We start from the raw sequence: 27,282 nt of genomic DNA on the forward strand, positions 1-27,282 counted from the left end.
TTTCATACAATTGCTATGCACTCTGCTTAAAACTGTTTGCCTCATTTTGGTTAGTACTCGGTCTTTACTATTTCCTAACTTTACATTTTGCTGTCTGTGTATTTAGGAGGACATGAACTTGAATGAAGAGCGCAAAGCCCCTCTGCGTGGAAAGGACTTGAGCACCAAGCGTGAGATGGTGGTCCAGTACATCTCAGCTACTGCCAAATCTGTAAGTGCGAGAGTAAAACCAACTGTTTTATCTTTATATACGGTATCGTACTGTACAGTTGCTGAAATATCATGACGCTCCACATGACTTTCCGGAGCGTAGCCTGATGCTCTGTTTAATAGCTTGCTTTGTCATCCGTTCTTGCGCACTCTTTCTTCTGTTGCCTTTCTCCACCCTTCATGCCTGAGACCCACATCTTTGATTGCAGATTTGATTTGTTTTCTTCATTTGTTTACACCGCCAAATCTACCGGATTAAAATTGTAGTCACTCACTCACTCAATGCTAGGTGGATGGTCAGTGCTTGTCCAGTCATTTGCTTGCATGAAAATTGTCGGTTGTCCAGTTGTGTACTTGCATGTGAATTATGCCCAGTGGTGGCGGTGTCTTGCCTCACTATTTGGTTTTCAAGTTTACAGTTCAGTCAACCTCTTGGTTCAGCTCAAGTGTGAAAGAATATAAATGTTTTTTGGCCAGTGACAATCCTGTATTCATCCTACAGCTTTGTTTGCTCTGAAGGCTTAGCAGAGCAACTTTGCAGGACTTTTTCCCGGTTGTTTTGTACTGAAATTAGTAATACAAATTCAAATTATGTTGCCTCTTCTACATTCTTATAATTTAGTCAAGAGTTGATTCTTCATGGGAATCGGCAATCAAACCAATGTTTGTGGAAATCCATAAATGTATGATACATTCATGTATCCTTTTTTGAAGTTTTTATTAACTTTGTGAGGTGAAATTCATATCCCTTCAGAAGAAAAAAGGTGGTGTCTATCCTCATTGTTTCCTGAACCTGGTAGCTCTCCCTTGACATCATCATTTATTACTTTCCTCATTGTTATGGTAATTAACTGGCATTATTGATAATGATGATTATCCGAGATGATTGAATTCCTCACAGGGCCCATTATGCTGTGTGAGAACTGATATTTTATTCAGTAGAATAACGTAATCCGTGTAGTCAAAGGACAGAGGACAAAATGTGACGTCTGTCAGCACCCTGCTATCACATTTAATAGAACTCGAGGAGGATGGTTGAATCTTAGTGATGTGTCAGTGCATACCCTAGCTACCAAATCCCCTTTGGAATAAGAGACACTATGCACAGAACTACACTTTATTTTACTATCTAAGAGCATATTTGGGATTGCTACAACAATAAATTACATATTAGAATTTGTTTTATATTTTACTTTAAAAATATTAAACTGCCTAAACTGTGTAAATTGATTCTGGAGCCTTAATGAACCATTTTCATTTTTTTTTGGAAATAACAGATATTTTCCTTTGTCTTTAATAAAATAAACTGACTGCTGTCTTAAAACCAAATTCATGTCCTGCCTTCCTTGTACTTCGTGACAAATGAAAATAGTTAAAATGTGTATATATAGAAATCTGAGGTACAATGAAGCTCAAGCATACCGTCTTTAGTTTGTCTGAATTGTACCGACTGCCTGTGCTCTAAAATGTGTTGGACAGTGTGATTTGGGTTGCAGCAACTCAGTCACTTCTTACTACAGTATATTTAGCCTGCAATTATTTCACAAGAGTTTGTCAGCAAACGCTTCAGTGGTATGATGTGTTTCAAAATGTAGCAAACTAATTCAGTCTCTGTAAGGCAGGATTTATGATTGTTTTGACCTCTTAAGGAACTGTTTTGTTTCTGAAAGTCACTCCAATTTTTGCTGAGTTTATGTTTGCATGTACAAGGCCTGTGTGTGTTAAAAATGGAGGGGTGATATTGCTTGTGGGCGTTGATGAGCATGCATTGAGGACTAGATGGATACTTGTAATATGGTGACTGAGTGTGACGCATTGTGGCCATGCTTGGGTTTCTCTGTCTTCCTGTGGTGCCTTCACTGCTAATGTGACTCAGTCTTTTTTTCTATGAAAGTGGCATTGTGCACTGTGAGGTTGCAGTTTTGGTGCTGCAGAGTAGCTTCACACATTTCTGTTTGATTTCCCTGTTGTGTGTGTGTGTGTGTGTGTGTGTGTGTGTGTGTGTGTGTGTGTGTGTGTGTGTGTGTGTGTGATTCTAGATGTGTTTAACAAGTTCCAATACAACATTTGATGAAATAGTGACTTTTCTGACTTACTACATTTAGACAAGTCTGCTGTTTGACACTTATCCTTTATTGTATCCATTGAAAACAAGTGGGACATTTAGGAATGTCTCCAGCTCCCATAATCATCCTCAAATTTGTGTATTTATATGTGGATAAACCTTTTTCTTTCTTAGCCTACTGTCAGTGTAGAACATGCAGATGCAAAATGTTTGGAAGTCTAAATCAGTAAATATTGACTGAACAAGAAATATCCTCTAGTAAAGTGTGGCCTTTTTCTTGTCTGTCTCTGCAGACCTGCTCAATTGAAAATGTGCATGGGAGTTTCACAAAAAGCAATATTTCTTGAATTCAATAGCTAGAGGTGCTTTAGGTTTCCTTCAAAAGTTACAGCTTTCCTGTATGTGTTTATATCATGTATCCATGTTGCCATACCACATAAGCTATGGCATTTTTTAATAGCATTCTGTGTTGAGAGGATAGCTAATATGGGAAAAGACTGATTATTACTTTGTTTACTCTTGTAAAATATGTCTTTCAAAGGAAAGTCAAAGCTTGCCCCCCCCTCCTCTCCCTTATGAATTGCCACCTCTCTACTAGTTTGCCGCCAGGCAAGATTGAGAACACTCCCATAGTCTACCAGAGTGCCTCAGCAGGAGTCTAGCAAATTACCCCCAACAAAATGTCATTTCACAGGAGAATTCTACGTTGACCCTGTTCATTTGAATATGAGCTCTGTTTCAATGGAATTCCTCTCTGCTTTTGGAGGAGTGTGTCTGTGGACGTCCTTGACCATCAGCTTTGCATGAACAGTTGCCTTTCTTTCTCATTTCATTTCTTATTCTTTCTTCTCACTCTAAATGTGTGCCAATATAATTAAACCTGCCAAAATTCATTTTTATACTAATACAATTACTCATTTCTCGCAGATTTACTTTGACTACCACCAATGAATAATTTCCTGGTTAATTTTAAATGTGCTGTGTCTCACGCAGGAAACGTGTGATGGCAGGGTCTTGTAAGGGGGATTGTTCAGTGTTTATGTAGTTTTATTCAAATATTATTTATTGGTGTGACCATTCATGCACTGCCTTTTTCTCTTTATGGGCCATAGACTGATCAGATCATCCAGGCTCCTGATTATTGTATCAACAAATGTTTATGTAATTAGTAAATGTCTTTCCATCATGAAGATGGCTGTAATGATTATACTTGTACTGAGATGATTATCCATATACTTGTACGCAGTGACTTGCCCTTTTTATTTGTACTGTAGCGTGAGAGAGGTGTTGCATTCAAAATACAAACTTGTCAAAACTGTGCTGTTCCCCCTCAAGCTCCTCCCTAACTATTGTCTGAGCACACTAAAGATAATGTCTGCTATTTTGGTCAAGCTGCTGTAAAATTGCAATCAGAAATGTGCGTATAATGCCGTTGACTTAAACATCCAAAAAAAAAAAAAAAAAATCAAAGTCCTGAGTTATGTCAGTGTGACTCATTTCAAGGTGTCTAGTCACAAGATGCAGATAACACATTCCCCACTCTTAAACAGGGACATGCTGCATTCACTGGAGAGCAAGAAAACTGTGGATAGGCAGTGTGATTAAAAAAACGTATTTGCGTGATCAGGTGGTGAAATGCGTAAAACGGACTTTATGGCTGTCATAAACTCTTGGTGGAGAGATCGAGAGGGGAAATCAAGCATCAAATGGCCACAGACCTTGAGAGTTTGAGGATGACAGTAAAAGAAATGGGAGGAGAGATTTTTGCCTTCTTTCTCTGAGAAGTGTAGAGAAAAGGAGGTACAAAAAAAAAAAAGCCAAGTGAGTCCTGTAACTTCCCGCAATCAAAGTGCATTTCTTCAGAAACATGTAGCAATGAAAGAAGAGCTCAGCCACCGATTAGAATACATTTACTCAGCTGACAGACACCCTCCTACTGTGAAACAAGCCCCACAGTTGCAGTAATGAAAATCACTTCTGCTACCTGCCATTATTGACAGATAACAAGGTTAAACTCCAAGAATCGTGCTGACTGCATGGGTTCAAGGTAGCTCTGCTATACAAATTTGACACCTGAAGCCCAATGTTAATGGCAGCAGATTGATTTGAGCCCAGAGAGACCCTCTGCAGTATCTTTGCTCACACTAGCCACTGTTCCTTTTGGGGAGTGAATCTGTGAATCGATATCAGTCAGTCAGTCACAAGGAGAGTCATATTTTACTGTGTTAATCATTTAATAAATCCCCTTGTTGGGAATTTAGCAAGTTTAAACATGCTGATTCATCACCTCCAGTTGCTCCCTTTATATGCATAAATTTACATGTTTTCATATAACTGTCTTATTAAGAATATGAAAACTGAAAAGCGGCAGCTGCCAAACACAGACATTATCTTCAGCATGTGACCATAGTTTAAAGGTTGTCCTGTTGTCTTATTTTTTTTTTATAGCTGTATAATGTGTGCAATAATTGTGTGAAGGATTTTAGTGATATCACACAAGTTACGCTAATGCTTCAACGTGTAATGGAGAGCATTCTCTGGCCTACTAATGATTGTGCTGTTTGTGTCTTTTTGCACATTAACCTTCTCCGCTGATCGCTGCATGCAGATAACTGGGAGCAAAGTTGCGGTAAGTAGCCCATTATTTATTTGGCTTCTGAATCTTGTTACTTCTATGTATCTGTCTCCATTCCCCCCTAAACGCACACACATGCACACAAGTACACACGTCTGTTCATCTTGTTTTGGAAGGAAGTTGGGGAGCTGTGCTAGTGAGGTCCTTTTTATGGGCTGGATTTTTATTTTCAGCCGCGGTATTGCTAATGGGCTTTAATTTGAAAAGGCCATAAATTGTCAACACAACTCCTTCATGTTAATTGTAGCACTTTCAAATGAGGGATTTTGAAATTATACAGCCTGAAAATTACTTGGAACGCCATTTGTTGATTTTTGCTGTTTCTCGTTTGAAATTGCAGTGTAACACCTATTAGCATTTGAATATTATAATACCAACAAAGAGTGATAGCTTTTACACAAATTCTCATAATATTCAATCTAATCTGTTTATCAGCACATGGTGCATCTAAATGGTTTAATGGTGTTCATTTTGTCTGTGAGACACAACACTTACTGAGAATATATAGACTTTAAGCACGCACACTCATGCGCATGTCTACACACAAACTGTACACACACACTGAACTGTAGTGAGCAGCTATATATTTTTTCTACCTTTAACAGATGTAATGGACCGTGTTAATTTAGCGGAAGGATTCATGGCGATATATTTTAATTTGCTGTCAACAACTCTATCGCAGTTTAAAAGAAATAAGGCACAAATGCTTATTCTTGTTTTTATTGTTGCCATTTCACTTTTACTAGTTTACAAATAATCTTAATAAACTTATGTTGTTAGTGTACTGGAAATAATTCCTCCACACAGTCATATGGCAATTGCTTTTTCTCTCCCATAAAGTGGCACCCTGTTGACTTTTAAAAGAACATTCTCAGATTTTTTTTTTTTAGCTGTTCCTACAAAAAAAATTGCTTATTGGCTGGCAAGTGTTGAATTGTCACTTTAAATGGTGTTTTGTTGCCTTTGAGGGCTTCGTAAGGATTAAGAGGACTGTAAAGCTTAACTGAAATACAGACAAGGTAAAGCGACCCACTGTGACCTGGCCTCTGCTCTGCCAATGCTCTTAGACAAACCTCGCTCTTTGAGGCATTTTACAGAGATGTTTTGTATCGATTGCATTTTCTCCTTCTTTGTCAAACTGTTCTTTTGTGCTTGGTTATTTCTGTGGGAAGAGTGGGTTTTTCAGCTTGGCCTGTGTGGACGTGGATGAAGTAGCTCTCATTCAGCAGCAATGGCCACGTTCTGTTCAGTAAATGGAAAATGAAAAAAAATTACCCCAGCTTCTACCATGGCCACTTATCTTGAATGTGGAAACCTAGTTTTCAGAAGTTCTGCAAACCATGGCAAAAGATGTCTGTGACCCTAGTTATCAGTGACTTTCTTGCACCTGAAGGGTATATTGAATCATTTCACCAGGCTTTTGGAACTTTGGTGTGAATCCCACAACAGTAGCCCATACATTTGGGTAACATACTGAAATCTATGAGCTGTCATTCTTAAAAGCTCTGTTAAAAAAGGGGGAGAATGCAGAGAGCATTTAGCCTGGTGAGCTGATCGTGAGCTACTGTCAGTTCCCTGCTTTGCTGGCAGATTCCCATTTTCACTCGGTCAGTGTGCGTCGGTGGGACAGAGTGCTCTCATATGTGCAGGAAGGAAAGCGTTGGTTAGGATTGTCTATCGGGAAAACACAACTCTAACTCTGTCTGAGGCATGAAATCTCTCTGGCACTGTCCCTCCTCCCAGTAGAGAATCAGATGGGAATAGAAGACGGAGTTGGCTCTAATCCACTCGACCATTGTGTAAGTGTACAACAGTGCTCAGTCTTACGTGCTCTCTCAACCTCCTTAAGCAAGATTAAAAAAAAAAAATACATACACCGAGGTGATTGCACACTTACGGGTAGACTTAGACAGTCCAGATGGACCAGACACTTCTCCTGACGCAGCTGCCTCTTAACCACTATGATGGGTTTATGGCATCGGTTTCTGTAAAGACCTGAATTACGTCACAAGTCAAGAGCCACTTTGTAAAAATCCGTCAATGACTCCTGTAGCAACACTGTGAAAATGGATTTCTTTCTCATCTCTTTGCACTACCATTGACAGACAGTGCAACTCTGAATGCTGCGGAAGCTATGCAGCGATTCTTAATGTGGTTGTGTGGACATACTGTATATCTCCATGGACTGCTGTCGGTATGTAGATTTGATCAAATACTCTGAGACGTGGGAGAAAAGGTCAGATGGGAGGTTGTATTGGCTGCACTGTAACTCCTCTAGTTTACAGAAGGGTTTTAGTTTTTTGCTGAATTTTTATACGTTTCACATTGACCGCTTACATTTTACATTTGTTAAATATTGGTTATAGCAATGATCATTAGAAAAATATTTTTTGAAATGACATGAATGTGTAGCATTGGGAAATCTAGCATTTGCGTGTCACACACTGTAGCCTAGGTCATTAAGTTACATTAAAATATGCAAATGTGCACTTTGTGTCTATATAACATTTCAGATTGAAGAAGTGTATTTCACAGTCCTGACGTACTTACAATGACCATGTGGGATTGTAATTGTTTTGTTAATTATTTGTTGAAATAATTTTAGAGCTACCATTTGTTTCCTTATAAATTTCTCAGTCATTGTTAACTCTATGCCAAAGCCTTAGCTTAATATGAAAAATTTCCATTCACATCATTCAGTCAGCAGACGGTCCCTGCACATAACTTTTGTCTGGCCAGTAGTCGAAAATCAAAATTTTCTCTTTAGAAGCAAAAAAAAAAGTCCTTGCCTTTGAGAAACTACAATCTACATTTTTAGTAAACAATCTCAGTGACTGACCTTAATTTGAATTTGTCTTGTTTTTGTATTTATCTAAAGAGATTACCTGCACTCCTCTTTTCCTAGGTATGTGTTAAGGATTTTTGGGATAATCTGTAAATGAATAGTTAAGAAAGGATTGCCAAGCATCCAGATGGGAAACAAGGGACACAGAAAGAGAGTTGCAAGGATATGAGGCAGACATCTGGCTCCTCTTTAACTCCAATCAAGTGCTCGTTCGCTGTGCCAGGAGTGCTTTCGAAGGACCTTTAAAAAAAAGAAAAAGAAAAAGAAATATAGTAAGCCTGAAAGGAAATCAAGGCACCCTCCCTCCTTCATTCCCCTCTTTACCTTTTAAAACCACATGCCTCAAAAGACTTTTTGTTTCAAGCTAGCTATTAAACTGGGTGCTGAGGGTTGAGCAGATTTGATGTGGCACATGTCCTTGGTGCTTTAAAAGAACGGCAATGAAAAATTAATCAATAGCGTGTGCCTCCCATGCCCTGAGCCAGTGTTCACCATAGATTCTGTTTTAATTTAAGATCAAGGAAACATGCTCTGGAAGAGGGTGTTTGAATAAGATGTTTCTTTGATTGGCTGAAAGCATATTTTAGAGTTCATCTGATTGACATAAAAAGTTGTCTGGGAGTAAGATGAGGAAGGATTTATTTGACAAACTACTGTTGAATAGGCTATCTCCCAATCAAGAGTCTGCTGTCATTTTTAATGGAAATATAATATATGGTTTTTCATTGACTCAGATTCTTTTGTCATAATTATAGATAACTTCTATTTCCAGCTTCTTGTACTGGAATGCTTGAGAACATGGTCATGTGTAGGACAGGAGTTACATGTTGCTAAATCTGCTTACTACCAGAAACACGAATTAAATACATTTCTCTGAAGTGCCAGTAGATGTCTAAACCTCCCCAGTATGCCATACTGTAAAGTTTTATTCAACATTTTTTGCAGAGTATTTGAAAACAAGATTATGCTTGAACACATAGAGGTTTATAAGATGATGTACAGTGGGTACGGAAAGTATTCAGACCCCTTGAAATTTTTCACTCTGTGTCATTGCAGCCATTTGCCAAAATCAAAAAAGTTCATTTTATTTCTCATTAATGTACCCTCAGCACCCCATCTTGACAGAAAAAAACAGAAATGTAGACATTTTTGCTAATGTATTAAAAAAGAAAAACTGAAATATCACATGATCATAAGTATTCAGACCCTGTGCTCAGTACTGAGTAGAAGCACCCTTTTCAGCTAGTACAGCCATGAGTCTTCTTGGGAATGACGCAACAAGTTTTTCACACCTGGATTTGGGGATCCTCTGCCATTCTTCCTTGCAGATCCTCTCCAGTTCTGTCAGGTTGGATGGTGAACGTTGGTGGACAGCCATTTTGAGGTCTCGCCAGAGATGCTCAATTGGATTTAGGTCAGGGCTGCAGTGATAGTTGACTTTGTGGAACTTTCTCCTATCTCCCGACTGCATCTCTGGAGCTCAGCCACAGTGATCTTTGGGTTCTTCTTTACCTCTCTCACCAAGGCTCTTCTCCCACCATTGCTCAGTTTGGCTGGACGGCCAGGTCTAGGAAGAGTTGTGGTGGTCCCAAACTTCTCCCATTTGAGGATTATGGAGGCCACTGTGCTCTTAGGAACCTTGAGTGCTGCAGAAATTCTTTTGTAACCTTGGCCAGATCTGTGCCTTGCCACAGTTCTGGCTCTGAGCTCCTTGGGCAGTTCCTTCGACCTCATGATTCTCATTTGCTCTGACATGCACTGTGAGCTGTAAGGTCTTATATAGACAGGTGTGTGCCTTTCCTAATCAAGTCCAATCAGTTTAATTAAACACAGCTGGACTCCAATAAAGAAGCAGAACCATCTCGAGGAGGATCAGAAGAAATGGACAGCATGTGAGTTAAAAATGAATGTCGCTGCAAAGGGTCTGAATACTTCTGATCATGTGATATTTCAGTTTTTCTTTTTTAATAAATTTGCAAAAAAAAATTTCTGTCAGTTTTTTTTCTGTCAAGATGGGGTGCTCAATGTACATTAATGAGAAATAAAATGAACTTTTTTTTGATTTTGGCTAATGGCTGCAATGACACAGAGAGTGAAAAATTTCAAGGGGTCTGAATACTTTCCGTACCCACTGTATGTCAAATTCGACTGTTTATAAAATTTGTACTTTGACCCAATCAAAACAATTTTCACTCCCCCAGTTCCCAATACATTACAATCTATAGCAAAATTGCAGGTGCATTTGTTAAAAAAAGATAGTTATTCACTACCTTCCGTCACTGGAATAAGGATATGACAATATATAACATATGTTTTTGAGATTGTCTTTGAAAATTGCAACAACAGCAACAGTTAAATAAGAACTTCTTAGAACTATCCAGTGGAGGAGGACAGATATGTACACTACTTATCTATTCATTTCCAATTTTGTGAATTCACTCTTTTTAAAAACATAACAAAATGCACACCACTTCTGCCTGTTAGTTTTAAGAAAATGTGAGTAGTTATACACTAACAGCCATTATGGCAAGTTTATAGTTGGGTCACCCATAATTCTAGTTCCTTTGAAATTGAGTTCCTTTACAGAGGAACCCTCCGTATCATCAGTCATATCACAGATATCTATCGAGACACAAAAATGTAAAATGTTGAGGACTGGTTGAGGTATAAACTGATTTCCAGGAGAAGATAAATACTGTGAATAAAAATATATATGCTAGTTTTATAACCAGCTTTATATCTAAACAACGGAACAAGCCTATGACTTGAATTACTTCTATATTTGATAAATTAAATACAAAATATACATGTTTTAACTACGACCATTTTAAAGTCCCTCCCTGCTTGTTTTTAAACCCCTAAAACTTCATCTCTGTGTATAACTTACATAAAAGTTTTTTTTCCATTCAAATATTGAGTTTCTGTCTTAAAATGGCTTTAATCAGAGCTCTACAATGCAGAATGTACAAATCCCAAAGTCCACCCCTCTTCACTCACTGCAGCTTGAGTCCACCAGCTCACCTACATCTTTGCTCAAACGCTGAAAATCTACTCTGTGCTACACAATGACAAGTTGCAATACTGGAGGTATTCAGCCGTACGTGTCCAATCAGGAAGCTGATTCAGAAGAATAATGATGCACAAAGCTCCAAACTGCAGGCTGACACATACGATCTGAATCCAGGTGTTTGAACTGCCACTGGTATGCTGCAGCTTCAAAGAATAAATGCTCAGTCATGTCACAAACTACTGATTTTCCTCATGATGTGTCTCCAGCATTTAAAAAACACACACTATATGGACATGTTAACAAGGTAAAAACAGAGGGGGGTCTTGAAGCTATTTCGAAAAGCAAAGGGAACTCGCATCCACTAATCAAGCAAATGTCAACTCGGGAGCTCAGTGTCACACTGCTGCAGCGAAGGGAAAAGGACCTACATCTGAATTCCATCCCATTTTATACCCTTTTCATCAACCTGACGATCCCAGGCTCCTCCTTCCTCCTACTTTTCCTGAAAAGGTTAACCCTTTCCTTTCTACTCATCATGACAAAAAAACATTAGTTTCAGCCTGAGACATTTAGAGTTGCATTTGTCAGTTTCGTATGGGATTAATACTTTGTCTTGAATGGATTTGGGAAAGCAATTAAATTTCAGTAATTTTACTCCACATATTAAGCTGCATTTTACCGGACTGCTTGTTTCTGTCTTTCCCACTCCTAAACTCCTAAAACACACAACTATACCATAAACAAGGTGTGATCAAGGGTTATTTAGGTATCAGCAGAAGCTGTGTTTAAGCTGTCCTGGGCCGTCACTGCAGACGCTCTTGCTTTTTCGTCAGTCTCTTTGTCTTTTGTCTTCAGGAAGTGAGATGAGATTGACTTGGCCACTTTGAGCGTATTCCACCTCTGTACCTGAAAAGCTGTGTAATTACTCTGGCTGTATGTTCAGGCTTGCTCGGCTGCTGAATGAGAAAATGTCCTCCGGTAAGTTTTAATGCATTTGGCTGAATCTGAGAGCACATAAGCAGTTGTGTTTTTGTTGGGAAATCATCAATAAACACCAATGGGCCAGTTTCACTAGCAGCCATATATTATGAGTCATAACAGAAGTGCCAGATCTTTGACAAATGAGGTAGGCTGTGAGTGTTTCCTTTCTTTCCTTCAAACATTCCCCTTTCAGTCCTTTTAATACAGAAACATTTACATCATGGAGAGCTTTCTCTACTTGCTGTGCATTTATAAGGGGCTCTTCCTTTACCATGCAAATGCTTTTTCATCCATTCACAAGACTTGTGCTCCTTGTTCTACTATGCCATTTCCCACTATCCAGTTTTCTTGTGTGCACCAGTTCTTTTTTGATGCTGATTTTGGGCAAACCGTCTTTCCTTAATAGTGAGACTACTGCTTTCTTTTGAAGCTCAATGCGATTTTCTTCACTTGCATAGTCGCCGTTTTAACTAACGTTAATGTAGTGGCCCTCTGTGTCATTCTAAATCACAGCTCACAACTGCGAACCAATCCGGAGCCCGATCTGAGCTGATTTTGAAAAGACACAGAGCAGCTTGTGTTGCAATTGTCATATGAGGTTAGATTTAAAAGTGCTCATATGACTTGTCATTTATTTTGCTTTTTAGTTGAATGGGTTGTGTTCAGGCAGTCATGATGGATTGACCTTGGTTGGCTGTGGAAGAAGTGAAGGTTTGCCCATAGGGTGGGGCTGTGTGAGAAGGATTAAGTCAACCACAGCACCCACTGGAGATGAGAAAAAGAGGTTACCTTTACATCAGCATTTGTCTTTTTATTTATTTATTTTGGATTTTTCAGGGTTGTTCTTTCTTTTCTCACTGGCTTCTATCCTTCCTACTTTCCTCTCACACATCTCCTCTCTAAACAACATATGTCTTTTCAAAGGTTAAAAACAATCATTCCTCTTCAGTCAGAAGAGGAGAGCTGGATCTCGTTATTTTGAAGGGAACATGAAAGGCTGAAGTGGTCACAGTATGCTGATATTGGATTGAACAGTGGCTATGGCAATGCTTTATAGTCTCTCTGTGTTTGTGTGCACGTCATTGTGTGTCTGTGGCAAGTAGCACTGTTTTCCTCCATGCAGTTCCAGTAGACTTGGATATTACAGCTTGGATTTAGACATTGCGCAGTGGAGATAGACGCTGACAATTTTAGAAAGGGGCATGGAGGAAAAAAATAGGATTCTTAGTTCTGTTGATTGCATATCTAGGAATTTTATGTACTGTATGCACATCCCCACACCAGTGATGGAGCTTGTGAATACTGGCTATGTTCTCAGTTGTACATCTCTCCCCCACAGCTCTGTCACACACTCAACAGCACTGTCGGCTTGCTCAGCTCGGCAGGAGGCTCCTGCAGGGCCGCATTAGGCTCCATAAACTTTATAGCATATTTTTACAACCCGCCTCTCTGTATGCATCCACCATCACATCCCATCGCATCTGCTTTAACTGTTCACACAGCTGTGAAATTCTGTGTATCCCCATGTTTTATGGTTGCTTGCTCCTCCAGTCACTCCCGATTTCTTTATTTGCTTCTTTAGCTTTTCGATATCCTCTACATCTGTGTATATTTAGTAAGCTATTTGCTTTGGTTGATGGAGTCGGCTTCTTTTTCTAGATATGATCTCTGTGAAAATGTGGGCACCGTCTGAGTGTGTCAAGATTTGCATGGAGACTGCTTGCGTTGGGTGATGTGATAATGCACTTCTGTTCATAACCTTGCCAAGCTCTCCTGTTTTGTGCATTTCCAGTCATTTCAAATGCAGACTTCACACTGACTCGCATTCCAGCGTAAGCAGGGCACAGACCCTGCTGATCTGTAATGTCCCTGTTTTGTAGCGGTGTGCTTTAAGGACAGGAAGGACAAAGATGCAGCTGTTGACAGGGACCCACGGTCAACCTAAGTGGAAACTAAAGTTGTTGTAGATGTTGTTTTTTTTTAAAGAGTCACATTGATGGCCAGTTTATAATCCCCCCTACTCTTGCAGTAAGCCCACCAGGCCCTGTGGGAGCACCTTGCTGCTCAGCCAACTAGTCCACTCAGCACAACAGAGTGCTAACAAGGTATAGTCTCTGCCTATCAGCTGCAGTGCTTTCATAGCGCTGTCATACTTGGACGCACAAGAGTAAAGCCACATAATCGCCTCATCAACAGCCAGGTTCCCCCTGATTCCCCAGACAGCTTTCCGCTGTAATGATTGGTGACATGATCAAGGCCAGATCACTTGCTGTGTTATTGTCTGGCTTGCAGTTTCTTTTCTAAGGGCGCTCAGGAGAGTGGGCCATATTTTTAAAATGGCAGCCTTCAAGCTGTATCACTTTTTAGCTTTTTACCAGCAGCATTTGGCTTGCTGGCTGGCCTTTCCTCCCTAATCAGTAAATCAATGGAAGAATAAATGAATGAACAAATGATTGGATGAGTATAAATGAACTTGTCATGTGCAGATATAAACGCATAGATTGCTATGACTTGCTTTGAGCTTAGTCAGTGAAGCACACTTTAGCTGTGCTAGAGTGAGTTGGCACCACCTCCTTTTCATGGGTGCTGGCTGCTGTGTGCATGTCTTAAACTGCCAAGCTGGTCGCAGCTTTTTGCAAATTACATGGCGTCTTGTTTGTCTGCTTTCTATTATACACTGCCAAAGTGTGTAGCTGTATATTAAAGAAAAATAATAGTACTGAGATGGTCTTTTGGAGTGTTTCATGACAGTGCTGATGGCATGGGATTGTAAGTAAATACAGTAGCTGATCATGCATGATCATGGTCTGCCTCAGACGGACGCAGCAACAGCGGCAGTCCTCCAGCCAGTATTGTAGTACTGAGGGCTAACACTTGGTGGCAGTGGGTGCCCATTGAATCGGCCTCTACATTGGTGCACCACATTGGGGCTGAAGAGCCACGTTGTTGCTATGGAATTGACCTAATGGGTTTCTCTCAGCCCATGTAACACACCGCGATGTGTGCCACTAATGCCATTTGTTAGACATCTGATCTTTAAAGGAAAGAATAAGTGTGAAATGGCTAAACAGCATTCAAATTGGTCTGTCTTCTCTGATCAATACTTTCACCTTCCTACTGTAGACGGAGAGGGGGGAAAGGAGGCTGGATTCATTATTTTTATACGGTACAGATAACAAAAAGTCAGACTGCCTCAGACATTGTGGAAGAGAGCCAACCTCTATTGGGTCCTCTCTCTTTTTTTCTTTTAATGTTCACTTCCACAATCTGGGCCTGTAAGGCAGCCTGTGCTACCTTACCTGCTATTAACAAGGTCTGTTGTATTGACGGCTCTTATGTTATTTTACCTGAATTATTTATTAGACGGGCCCCACACTGATGAACAGATGCAGTCCCTTATCAGCAACACATCAGTTATGCTTAGAGAAGCAGGCCATTGATATCATGGTCTTTCCTTCTGGTTGTCTCTGAATAACTCTTCATGCAATATGCCTGCACACTGACACCACATCACTTCCTTACTCTTTTTGTGTATTCCATCACACTTGCTTTGCCTCTGAGGCATGAACATCAAACATTATCTCTCTCTTGACCCCACCTATCCATGTGAGCCACATTTGCTTATTGACACTGAGCTGAGCCGAGACACACAACTTGGCCCTCTGCGTTCTGAATGAAACATGGTCTTGGTCCGTTGTGTCTTTCATTATATCTTTCATGCAGCTGCTTTTTCCAGCACAGACACTGGTGACCGAGAGGGGCTGAAAAACGTTGTTGCTCCTCAACACACGCTGTGCTCACTATTTCGACTTCTTCCACCTTGTCATTTGTCTCAGGTGCCCTCACTAACATACTGCATCAATTTTTAATGCACAGCCATATGGTGGTCTTGTTTTTCTTCAGGTACTGTGCCAAATAAATATGAGCAAAGTAAAGCAAAAGAAAAATGTTCTTCCCTGCTGATATTTTCACATATGTTGGATAGGCTTTTCGCTCTATCAATTGGTAGTCAGAATGTATCAAGTACTTCCTTAGAATGGGACCAATTACTAGATATTGGCCTGCGGCTGATTTGATGGCAGATGTATAGTGTTCCAAATGGTGATGTCCTTGATGTTGGCTATAGACACAGCATGTGAGGTGACATCCAATCATGCTGAGATGGCTGACCTGTCTCTTTATGTCCTGAGTGGTCTTGAGAAATGATCCTTTTTAATGCTGATTGGGTGAATGTCTTCTTCACACCTGTGATGCTGTCTTTGAATCAAACGTAGTCTGCAACTGGATGTAATAAAAACACAGGACCTTACAATGCAGACCCCTGATGTGTATAATTACACAGTCATTTAATAAGACAAGCAGCAAATTCAGTGTCATGTGTGAGGTGTTTTTCTTCTTTCCTGTCAAGATTTCCCATGTTAGCTTTCAGTTGGCTGTCTCTGCTGCCGACGGGTGTTGTTTGCTAGATTGTTTGTGTGTCACCTCGCATGTCTCTGTGTGAGGAGGAGGAATTTGCCACCACAAAAGAATGAAATTGAGAGGGAAAAAGTTCCTCCCAAGCCCTGCAACTAGAACAAAAGAATAGAAAAAAATCTTGATGTTATTATCCCGGCAACATCTTCTGAGCTTCTGATATAAATGAACTAAAGGTTCTAAAATTGTCATTTGAATTATGCCTTTCATCTCCCCATGGTTTTTAGTGAAGCAGTTCAGCTCAAGTCTCTAGTGAATGTTTTTTCTTCCCCTGTTTGCATTTCTGAACAAGCGCCATAACTGTAATGAATTCTATTATTTTAAAACCAATTACTGTTAGTTGGGAGCTTTTTCACCGCCACTGTCGTGCTCTCTGAGGAATAGTGCTGTTGCAGTGTCGACTGCACTCAAACCCTGATGGTGTTTCTTCCTATTTCCCTAACCACCCATACTAATGCAGTTTTCTGGTGTATACAGTATCTCCTGCATACACAGCTTGAGTGCACATATTAACTAGAAATAAAGAAATCAGCGTAGTGAAGCATTTTTGGTATATATTTAGTTGAATAACATTTTGTGTAATTATTTGAATGCTGTAGAAGTCAGTGCAGTCTTTGAGATAGGAATAAAGCAAAAATAAATACAACACTCACCGTTATTTCTCTCAGCTATTTTCCAAGGGTAAACTGTATTTAACAATGATTTACATACTTGTTTTTTAAATATATTTTCTTTCATAAAGCTTTGGCTTACAAAAGGGAAGATGTCTTTCTGTGTTTTGATATCTTAGAAATCCTGTCAGTTTTTTTAAATGAAATTTGACAACAACTCAAAAGGCTACAAAAATATTTCATATAGTTTGATTTTCTGCCTGACTGTTCAATTTATGTAGGTTTATGTAAATATTTTCTTTAAAATAAAGATCTCAGATTGTTTTATGTAGTATTTCAAGAGACTGGTTTGTGTATAGGAATAGACTAGGGCTGCATGACAATGGCTACAATGATAATCATTATGATTTTGATGAAAATTGAGATCACAGTTACTTATCACAACTATTTGAGTTTTAATGACAAGTTATTGTCTTTACACTGTCACATTTAAATATAAAGAGCATTGGCTTCACTCCTATGTTGTGCTACATTCCCAATGTATAATTCTTTGCATCAAAGTTAAACTGAATTCAGTGCATCTCCGATAGAAATTGAACAGTACTCAAAAGCCTCACTGGCGAAACATGTGCTTAGCAATAGGTACTACAGTTTACCAATGTTCCCAAAATGTCTGACTCGCAGACTACGGTAGATGCTAGCTAAAACCTCTAGTCTCCATACCCAGTTACTGCAGCATGGCAACTCAGATGTATAAATGAGTAAAAAATGGTGTGCTGATGTCAGATTGATCCAAGATGAAACCAAGTGATTTTACCTAAATGAGCTGTTTTCTGTGAGCTGACTTTCCTATGAGTTCAAGATGTATTTTCAACATCAATGTTGCAGTCAGATCATTGTGATCGTGGTTGCTATTCGATTAATTGTGCAGCACTAGAATAGATGTATACATGCAATACTGGGTCTGTGCTGATTGGAATGTCTGAAAGGTTTTTCATATTTTCTCCTTTTCCTTATTATGTGTAATTAATGCTTCAACCTTTAACAATGGTGTATCATTTTAACTCATGTTAGACCACACACTTTTCTTTGTTCATAGTAATTATATTTATTCCTGATAGTCAAAGACTTGTACAGACACTTTTACAGGGACTATTAAGAAGTTTCTCTGTGATGCTGCTCTCCATTATTTTCTTTTGTATGCATAGAACTAATTGGATCCTACTTCCGCGCTTAACCACTGTTTGGAGGTGGATCTTTTTGTTCCCGCTTTTCAAATTTTTGTCCTCTAATAGAGGCACTTACAGCCAGTCACTTGAAACACCACTGTCTTACTTCAAGTTGCATATTTGGAGGTTGTTGTAAACTTTACAGAACTGCAGTGATTTTTATGTTCTCTTGCACCAACTTGTCATAATAAATTAATAGTATGTTAGTACATAGTACACACACACATACACACAGGAAGGAAAAAGGCAGAGAGATTAGACACGTTCACTCATTAAAAGCCAGCCAGTCATTCTGCTCTAAAGATTGATTTATAGCTTATTTAATAAGCTGAAAGGTTACCTCAAAACAGATTTTCTCCATAATTGACCAATTTAGTGCTATTTTAGTACTCGATAAGCATTCATGACAAGCTTTTTGTTTTACCTCCTATCCCCCACCCTTTCTCTCTCATGCATTACAACTGATATTACAGTGCCATGATGAGTTTTTAGAGGAGGTATGAAATATTCAACATGTTGTTCTTTGGATGTTAACAGGGTGGGGTCCAAAACCTGGGCACAATGGCTGCAGCATTAGTTAGCATCAGTGAATGTTCTCCTAATTACCTCACTTTGCCCAGCAGCTGTCTGCTATTAGGGTCCTTTGTTCCAGATGTTATCTCATTAGAATGGCATTGATCATCCTAATGACTCAGGGAGAGATTATTGGTCCACATTAGTGTGACCTGCTTGCCCCCCGTCCTCCCCCTTCCCCGAGGTCAGATGACAATAGATTCATCCATCCATATGCTCAGTTGACAGTTTAAGCATTGTGGCCATTTCCTCCAGTCGTTGTATCTTGTTTGTGGAATGCCAGCAAATTAAAGGCAGAAATGACTCAGAACAGTGCTGCATGCTTGTAGTAAAGAGGGCAAATTGTGGACATTAGGCTAATTTTTAGTGTTTGTCAGCGGCCTAATGCTTAGTGTACACAGCTCCCTATCTGTGAATTGACCCTAGTGTCATTGCACAAATGGTTTTCCTTTACAGATGGATGGACTGGGTTTAAACTGCGTGTTTTGGCTTGCTTCATATTGTGTTGCAGTTGGAGAGTGAAGGCTCAGTTTGTCTACCAGTTACCTTGTGAGTGAAAGCAAGGTTTTCTTGAAGCAAGGATTTTTGCTATTGTGTACTCTTAAATTCAAAACATCTAATAGAAGTGCCATTCGGTATTCAGAGTCACTGGTGATATTGAGTGGTCTCACTCATATTATGCTACACCCAAGGCTTTCATGACTGTATTTGAGTTGTGTGTGTGTGTGTGTGTGTGTGTGTGTGTGTGTGTGTGTGTGTGTGTGTGTGTGTGTGTGTGTGTGTGTGTGTCTGTGTGTGTGTGTGTGTGTGTGTGTGTGTGTGTGTGTGTGTGTGTGTGTGTGTCTGTGTCTGTGTCTGTGTCTGTGTGTGTGTGTGTATCACTGTTTGGTTTGTTGGGTTTTTTTTCTTTTCGGATGTGTTGCTGCTGCTGCGCTAGGAAGTGAGGGGGCATTTGAGTCCTGATCTCACTCTTTGGTCTTGGTTTTGAGTATTTTTGTGGACAGACAGAGTTTTCCAGGGCAGTGCTGACAGCTAAAAAGCAAGCGGTTCCCTCCCCTGCCACAACAAGCACACAGCAGTACACAGAAATCCGTGTGTCTCATCCCTTTGTTTCGCCTTTTTGCTGGTCTTGAAGCAGGCCATCTCAACATTCTGTAAAGCCACTCAGTGATTTTTGCAGAGTATAAAGACGGGGTAGAGGCAGAAGGGTAGAAAGGTAGAAGGTTAAGAGTGCCATTGGGGTAGAGATGAGAAGGGAAGGAATGAAAGCAGTATTCAGGCAAAGTGATTGGAAGAGAGTTCTCGACAGGGAGAAGTGAAATGCCTAATTACGCTCTGCAGCCTGTCCCTTCCTCTCAGTAGTCAGCAGTCTAACTAATCCTGACTTGACCAGTTCCTGTGGACTGTAGGGTAAACCTGCCACAATGTGCCACTGTGGTCAGCCGATTTACGATATAACTCTTAGGTCTCTTTTTCCCACTGCATGAGCACCTATTGTATTAACTTGGCGCCTCTGTTTTATACTTTAGACTCAAATGTGTAGTAAAACAATCGCGCTTAATTGCATCCATCTCAGCGGTTCAGTCTTCAAGTTTTCAGGCTCCACGGCCTAATGAAAACTGCGAGGCATCAGTTTAATTATAATGTACTCGCCTCTTATCGAGGAGAGATTGTTTTTATTTGGAGCACTAATGAATTTCTCATCAGTTTGTTATTAACATTGTGCTATCTAGGGCTCAAGTGAGGAAGCAGCCAATTACATGGCTTTGTTCTCCCTGATGGACAAGAATTTGTGCCTCCGTTGAGAGAGAAATAACGGAGCCAGATCTTCTCGCCATCTTCGGCCCGACAATTTTCTGCTTTAGGTAAAGTGGAAAGTGTCTGCGTTTGTTTTTCAGATCTTCTTACTCATGCCAGTTAGGTGGATTTTCCTGCAAGAACAGGCTCATCAATAGAAACTTTTATTTGTTAAAAGGATGAAATAGTGGCTTAATGCATAGAAACAGGATCAAAACAACACTGTCAATATCACTGATGCCTAGTCAGCCATATTTAACTTGACAGTTACAAATTACACCACCGTTTTTTAATTTTTATTTTGTCATGCCAATCTCAAAAAATTGGTTGCGCTAATTGATTTTGTGGAATGGGGTGGAACAGGAGTGTGGAGAGTTCATCCAGAATACAGACACATATTGACGATTCAACATCTTACGCTTAACCCTGGCTGCATATGGCATGACTTCCTTAACCTAAAACGTATTTGGAACTAATCTAATGGGATATGAAGGGAACATAATGATGTGTGGGGCCTTGTTATTTGCCTTTGTTCACAAAACACTTCCCTAGTTTATTGCATTTTACGGTTGAAAGCCTTGATCACTAGTATTATGGCTTTGTAAATGGGAGTCAATAAATTACCCTCTGATTAAAGACGATGCCCTCACTTTAGGTGTGAGAGCCATTCGCTATGCATGGTTAGCATGAATCTTTTGTGTGTACTAGTTTAATCACTATAATTCTTTCATTTTAGCTCCCTTCATCTCTATCACTCTCTGACTTGTCCCTGACAGTTAAACACAGCACAAACATTTTAATACTGAGTTTTTAGAAATATATTTTTTTTCATGGTGCTGTAGGACTTTCACATGAATTTAAATGGATCTTTTATCTGTATACATGATCTTCAGGATTAGACAGTGCCAAATATCTGTCTCCTCTTGAGCTGGACATGTTGTTTTGTGCAGAAGTGAAAGCATGCCATTACCCACTTTCCTTTTTTCTTCCATTTACTGATTCACTAGCAACTGCAAGGCCTAATTTAAATTTTAAAAAGATGCCAACTTCAGTGTGTACATTGAAGGATTGTGGTTCTCAAACAAAACGACAACCTGTGACTGCAAGTGTTTTCTGTAGCATTTTTGTACATGCAAACCGACTATCCCCATGCCAAAGCAGTTATTCTCAGAAACTGGAAGCACTTTTTTCACTGTTTTCATATATCTGGGATTATGGTTTGTAGCAGCAGTGCTCAATATGGGGAAATAATTTATTTTTTTCGAATATTAAAGCATGTAAATGTATTCCAGCACATCCCAGGAATGAAATTAAACACCCATAAATGTGCATAATATAGGCTTCTTTTTGAGAAAGCTAAAAGGATGAATTCTGAAAGTTTTTAGGACAAAAATTGCTTAAATGTGTAGTCTGATTCAATGGCATCTAGCAGAGAGGTTGCAGACTGCACCCATCTGAACACACCTCACATTACCCTCGTTTTCCAATCATATAGGAGAACTTATGGTGGCTGCTATATAGTGGAAGACGCAGAAGGTGGCCTGCTGCAGCCTGCTCTGGGCTACTGCAGGAAAATGACAATGCAATACGAACCTGCTTCCGCTAATGATAGAAAAGCGAAAACACGATTTGTATTTCCAGATGATTAGACACTAATGAAAACATATTCATAAGTATTCTGTCCTGTCTGTATGAATAGATTCACCTCAAGCCTACATACTGGATATTTAACTCAAAAACTTACATAAATCCATTTGAAGTGTTTCTTCTGTGACAATACTTAAAGGTTCAGCTCTAAATTATTTTTAAGTATAACTTACAGTACAAATGTTAATGGCTTAGTTATAAACATATATTTTTTTCAAACTAGTTTAAAACTGCTCAAAGACTGTAGAATGTATCCACTGTAAGATTCCACAGAGAAGCTGAAGATTTTTTAGTTTGACATCTATCAACTTTTTCTCTAGATTTGTCAAATCAACACGTCAGCCCCATTGTTCGCCCTTTTTGACAAAAATATTGCTGTCGATTTAATTTACTAAAGCAAGAAAATGCAAATTTGTTGAAGTCCAGAACACTTCACAAAGTTTCTTTTGCATAGTTATTTAAAACTATGCCTCTTAATTACTAGTGGTCTCTTTATGTTATTCATAAATGCAGCTCCTCACTGAAAACATGAGGTGAAGTTTTGGGTAATGGAAAAACAAGGATGTGGTAAATAACAAGACAGATGGTCCAGGTCTGTTGACAGAAGCCTCATGCATGGCAACAAGGGAAGAGAATTGTACTGAATTTCTGCTGACCCAAGGCTTTGGGAAAAACTGATGACAACCCCCTCTACCCCAAACCACACTCTGCACAACACACACGCACCAACACACACCCAGCTCCCCAGTTCACTGGTTTGTTTCATGCATCTTCAAACCTCAGTCACACTGATTGATACACTGTGGAATAGCCTCGAGCTTCATTTTCACATGAAAAGCCGTACAAGTTCCCAAAAGCACAGAGGACTTGCTGGCCATTATGAGGCTGAAGAACCACGAGCAACGCTAAATAGTAATCTGTTGCACCTCCACTGTCCCAATCTCTGTGTTCAATTAATGAATAAAAAATAAAATATCAAAGGAGAATTAAATTAGTTTGTTTTTTTTGCCGCAGGCATCATTTATTGACTCTATGTGGGTCTGGTTTGGGATATGTTATAACTCAGTGATGGCTGGATGAGCACGCTGCTGTTGCATATTGAAATGCAATAAATGCATTATGCTTGAATAGAAATGTTGGGACAGCGTTTGAAGGTGGGCCTCTGTGACTAAGACTTCTCTTAGTGTGTATGCTATCATTTGTGTGACTTCCAAACAATTACCAAAGATGATCAGCAGTTGGAGGGTTTTTAGCCACTGCAATTTTCCAGAGATGTTTTTGACGCTTTGACAGATTGATTGTTTTCTGTTTTGTTTTCTCAGCTGCTGCAACACCACATTGCGTTGGTGTGCAGTACAGGTGCCTATCCATCCCCAGTCGAGACTCCTCTTCCAGATTTATGTACTACCCCCTTAGTCTGGATTAGCCCCACTGCTGGAGGATGATGAGTGGAGGGAGTCAGGAGGATAATGAGGGCATGAGGTGGGCCCAGGGGCAGCCAGCAGGGCCCAGCTAGGTGGATCTGCCTGTGGTGCTAAGCCTCTTAACTCACTCCATCCTCACTGGCATCCTCAAACTGGCACATTACCGCACTTTGCTTTCGTTCACGTGCGCGTAAAGCAACGTAGGTCCTTCAACAGACATATCTGTAATTTCGGGGGCTATATAATAATCAGTCTGAGAGGATTGAAGCTTGAGGGAGTTGTGTGATGATTGAGCATATTTCATTAAGGGACATTTGCATGACCCTTAATGAAACTACCCGAAACACTTACTGGAGTGCTGAGTCCATCGAACAATGAAAACGGAATTTCAAACTGAATCTGAATTTCATATGGAACAAAGACGCCTATAAAAACATTAAGCTCGTCGTGTTACATTTTTTGAGCACCATGAAGTGCAATAAACTTTAGTCTCTTTCCCAACACATGCCTCTATTCCTTTACCACATTCAACCTTGTTTTTCGTTTATAAATATGACTCAGTCTTGTCGAACGGGTCACACCACACACTTTATCAAATCAAAACTGCCTTGTCGTTTTTGACTTTATCTCTACTTACCTTGACTGGGTGCTTGTGAAAGACAGCAGTCAACAGGGCCCCAACACAATGAGTGATGATTGATGAATGGACACGCTGCTGCTCATTCAACAAAAGGACTTGTGGTTTGGGAGAATCTTTTGTGAGTGATATGGTTCGTGTTGAATGTTGTGAAACAAGAACGAATCAAGAAGTAGCACATGAATACAAGCAGTGGTGAAAAGTACGTTTACTCTGTACAGTTTTGAAGCACTTTTATGCTACTTTATGCTTCTGCTCCAGTGTTTGAGTTGTAAATATTGTACTTTGTTATTCCTCATGCTTTTATGTGGCTTTAGTTACTTGTCATAATTAAGAATGAAGAATTTACATTAAAAATATATGATTAGCTTTCAATATTAAGCACATGAATTTAGGATTAAAGCAGTGGCTTGCAATCTTTTATAAAAATGTAATATGTCTAGTTGGTCTCCCTTGTCACTTTTCAGGTGACTTGTTAGCAGTTAAAAAAAATATTTTTAATCAACATTTCTGAGGATTTATTTAATTGACTGTCTTAATAGGCAGAATGAGCCAGTATTTCAAAAACGAAAATCAAAGATTAGAGAAGTATCTGAAATGAATACACGTTTTGGTATCAGAACTTTCCTTTTTCTTCTTTCATCACATGTTCATAATCTCAAATTTTCAGATTCAGCTCCTGACCTACAGGAGTGTTTGAACTTTTGATGCCCTAAATACATTTCCCTGGCACTAATATAGTTCTTTTAAGAATTTGAAAGTCAGACTTGTACCTAGATTGGATTATTTAGATGCTGCATTTACTTTCATTTCATTTCATCCGTAGAAATCATTGTGGCTGTAACATCAGGAATTAAAAGTTAGCTCATTGTTTTAAATTAGGAAGACTGAAGCCTGCTGTCACTTGGCTTTCGTCCATGAGTTGATTGGTGCTAAATTAATTTGGAAGACATTAATGCATATGCAGCTAAAAATTAGCGTCTCTGACTCATATCATAGCAGTTGTACCCAAGATGGCTGAGTTGGCAGTGTCAGACTGTTAATAAATGGCAACCACCACCGCTGTTAGCTTACAGGTTTGTTGAGTAACATGGGGATTCATTAAGCAGGTTGAAAAAACGGTACAGGTGATAGAGCTGTGTGAACATGGCGCTACACCAGGTTGCGATGTTGTGGCAGATGTCACGGAACAGATTGATGCTCCATATAAATGCTTTTATAAGTTTGGGCACAGGCACGGAGATGTTTGTTGTCACCCGTTAGTCTGCTTCCTCTGAAAACTCAGAAACGATCTTGTTTATTTGCTGTCAACAGCTTCCACCTAGACTTTTGTTAACAGATATAGATTGAGTGCCGCTCATCAAATTAAATGCTGCCCTCCCTCCCTCCCTCCCTCCCTTTGTGCCCCGCTTTTTTGTTCTTGCACTGCTGAAAGTAATGGAAGTAATGGTGCTTGGCTACGGAGTATTTTTAAACCCTGTTCGTTAGATCATTAGTGATTCAGGCCTTTATAACAGCTTCTGTAATTTTTCAGCTCCCTTGGTTACCTTGAACTGTGTGTCTTTAACAAAATTATGGTGTCAAAATACAGTAACATGATGGTTCTGCTGCTGGGTTATAGGTTTGCAGAATGGCATTTTCTTTGATATTTGAGAGTATTGAGGAAAATAGCTCTGCAAGTGAAGGTGTCCCCAAGGCTACTGATGATGAAAAATGAGTTTTTGTGCCATTCGTGAATGAGATTATTTGAAAGCGGAAACGAAACAAGTTAATGACAAATCTTCAAATTTCAAACTTCGCGAGGAACTCACAAACGTTCATTCCCTACAAGTCTTTAGTTTGTCCAGCAGTCTAAAAGGGATTGCAATACTTTAATAAATGACATATTCTTATGCATTATAATGCTATGCTGCATAAAAAGGATACAACTTATATGAGTAAGTGGAGCATCTAATAGTGTTTCAAAACGTGGTTAAATGTTTATGGTACAGAAAAAGTGATAGGAAAAAATGCAAAAGCTATCTTGAGAATGGGGAGAGAAAAATTTGTACCAGAAGTGTATCAATGTGCATACATCTGGGAGTGTTTGTGTTACTGTGAGTACCGCGGTGCTCCAGGTACAGAGTCGATGCCTGTCATTCTTCTGCTTTAGTCCCGCCTCTATAAATAGAAGTCTCTGTGCTCTGCAATTCCTGAGGGGCTTTGTACTCTTTTCCATTTTTTTCTTCATTCTTATCCCCTACTTCTTTCCGCTCCTCCATCCTGTTACTCTGTTGTGCTGCCTTTCCATTTAACAAACAGCAATATTAGGATGCAGCATCATTACTGAAGAATAATAAGCTTTGATGTTGATAACCCATAAGTATAGGACACGGAAGTGATTATTGCTGTGTGGGTTGACATTCTTTATCCTTCACCTTTCCATTGAAATGTGGCATCACTCAAGGCTGTGCTTCATGTAACTGTCCTTCCTCATTTCAGCTTTGATTTTCACTCATTTGCAATTAATCACAATTCTGTTATTTTGATGTAGATTTAGTTTAGAAAGAAGTGTTTTTCCTGCAATGATGTGAAATGGAAAAACAACCAATTTGACAAGCACTATATTTTTCTTTAACGTCTTGGATTATTTGAGTCCCCAGAAATATAATTGTATCATGCTTTTTATGTAGTTTGACTTGTAATTTGAGCGCTAGTTGAGTTGTGTGATTAACCACCCATCAAGAACATATCGAAAAGTGAGAGTGTTAGTTTTTCTGCTCTCTCGTACACCTCCTTGCTTGTTTATGGGTCATGCAGGCATAAGTGAGAAGCAGATTTTGGCTTTTTGTCAGCTTTTACTTGTAAGTGTCATTCACAGTCAGAGGGCATCAGGTATTAGCTTCTATACTGTGTCACTGCAGAGTATGACAGTTTGAGGATAGATGATGGTTTTGACACTTAATTAGGCAGAAACTAACCAAATCAGATGGTGAAACCAAGGTCTGTGTCAGTGCATGAGGTGTCTGCCACCCTCGACTTGCTTAGACAGCTTGACATTCCATATGGTGTGCAGCTGCATAGCTTAACACCACGTACAGTGTGATCTTAATGTTAATTCAAAACAATAACAGACACTCTGTTAATAAAGTGGTGTGTTTTACTT

At 39.5% G+C, this 27,282-nt stretch overlaps 1 protein-coding gene across 6 annotated transcripts in view; it reads left to right on the forward strand.

Moving 5' to 3' along the window:
- The window catches only part of diaph2 (diaphanous-related formin 2), a 388,183-nt gene that overhangs the window by 23,270 nt on the left and 337,631 nt on the right, over positions 1-27,282 (forward strand). For 5 of the 6 annotated variants that reach the window (XM_051954583.1, XM_051954588.1, XM_051954587.1 and 2 more), the window contains 2 exons: positions 107-211; positions 4,884-4,904. In XM_051954583.1, the coding sequence (XP_051810543.1) occupies positions 107-211; positions 4,884-4,904 (126 nt within the window). The remainder of the gene's footprint in view (positions 1-106; positions 212-4,883; positions 4,905-27,282) is intronic. The other variant, XM_051954585.1, reaches the window with a different exon arrangement.

The sequence above is a fragment of the Acanthochromis polyacanthus genome, chromosome 10 (assembly GCF_021347895.1).
Source record: "Acanthochromis polyacanthus isolate Apoly-LR-REF ecotype Palm Island chromosome 10, KAUST_Apoly_ChrSc, whole genome shotgun sequence".
NCBI lineage: Eukaryota > Metazoa > Chordata > Actinopteri > Pomacentridae > Acanthochromis > Acanthochromis polyacanthus.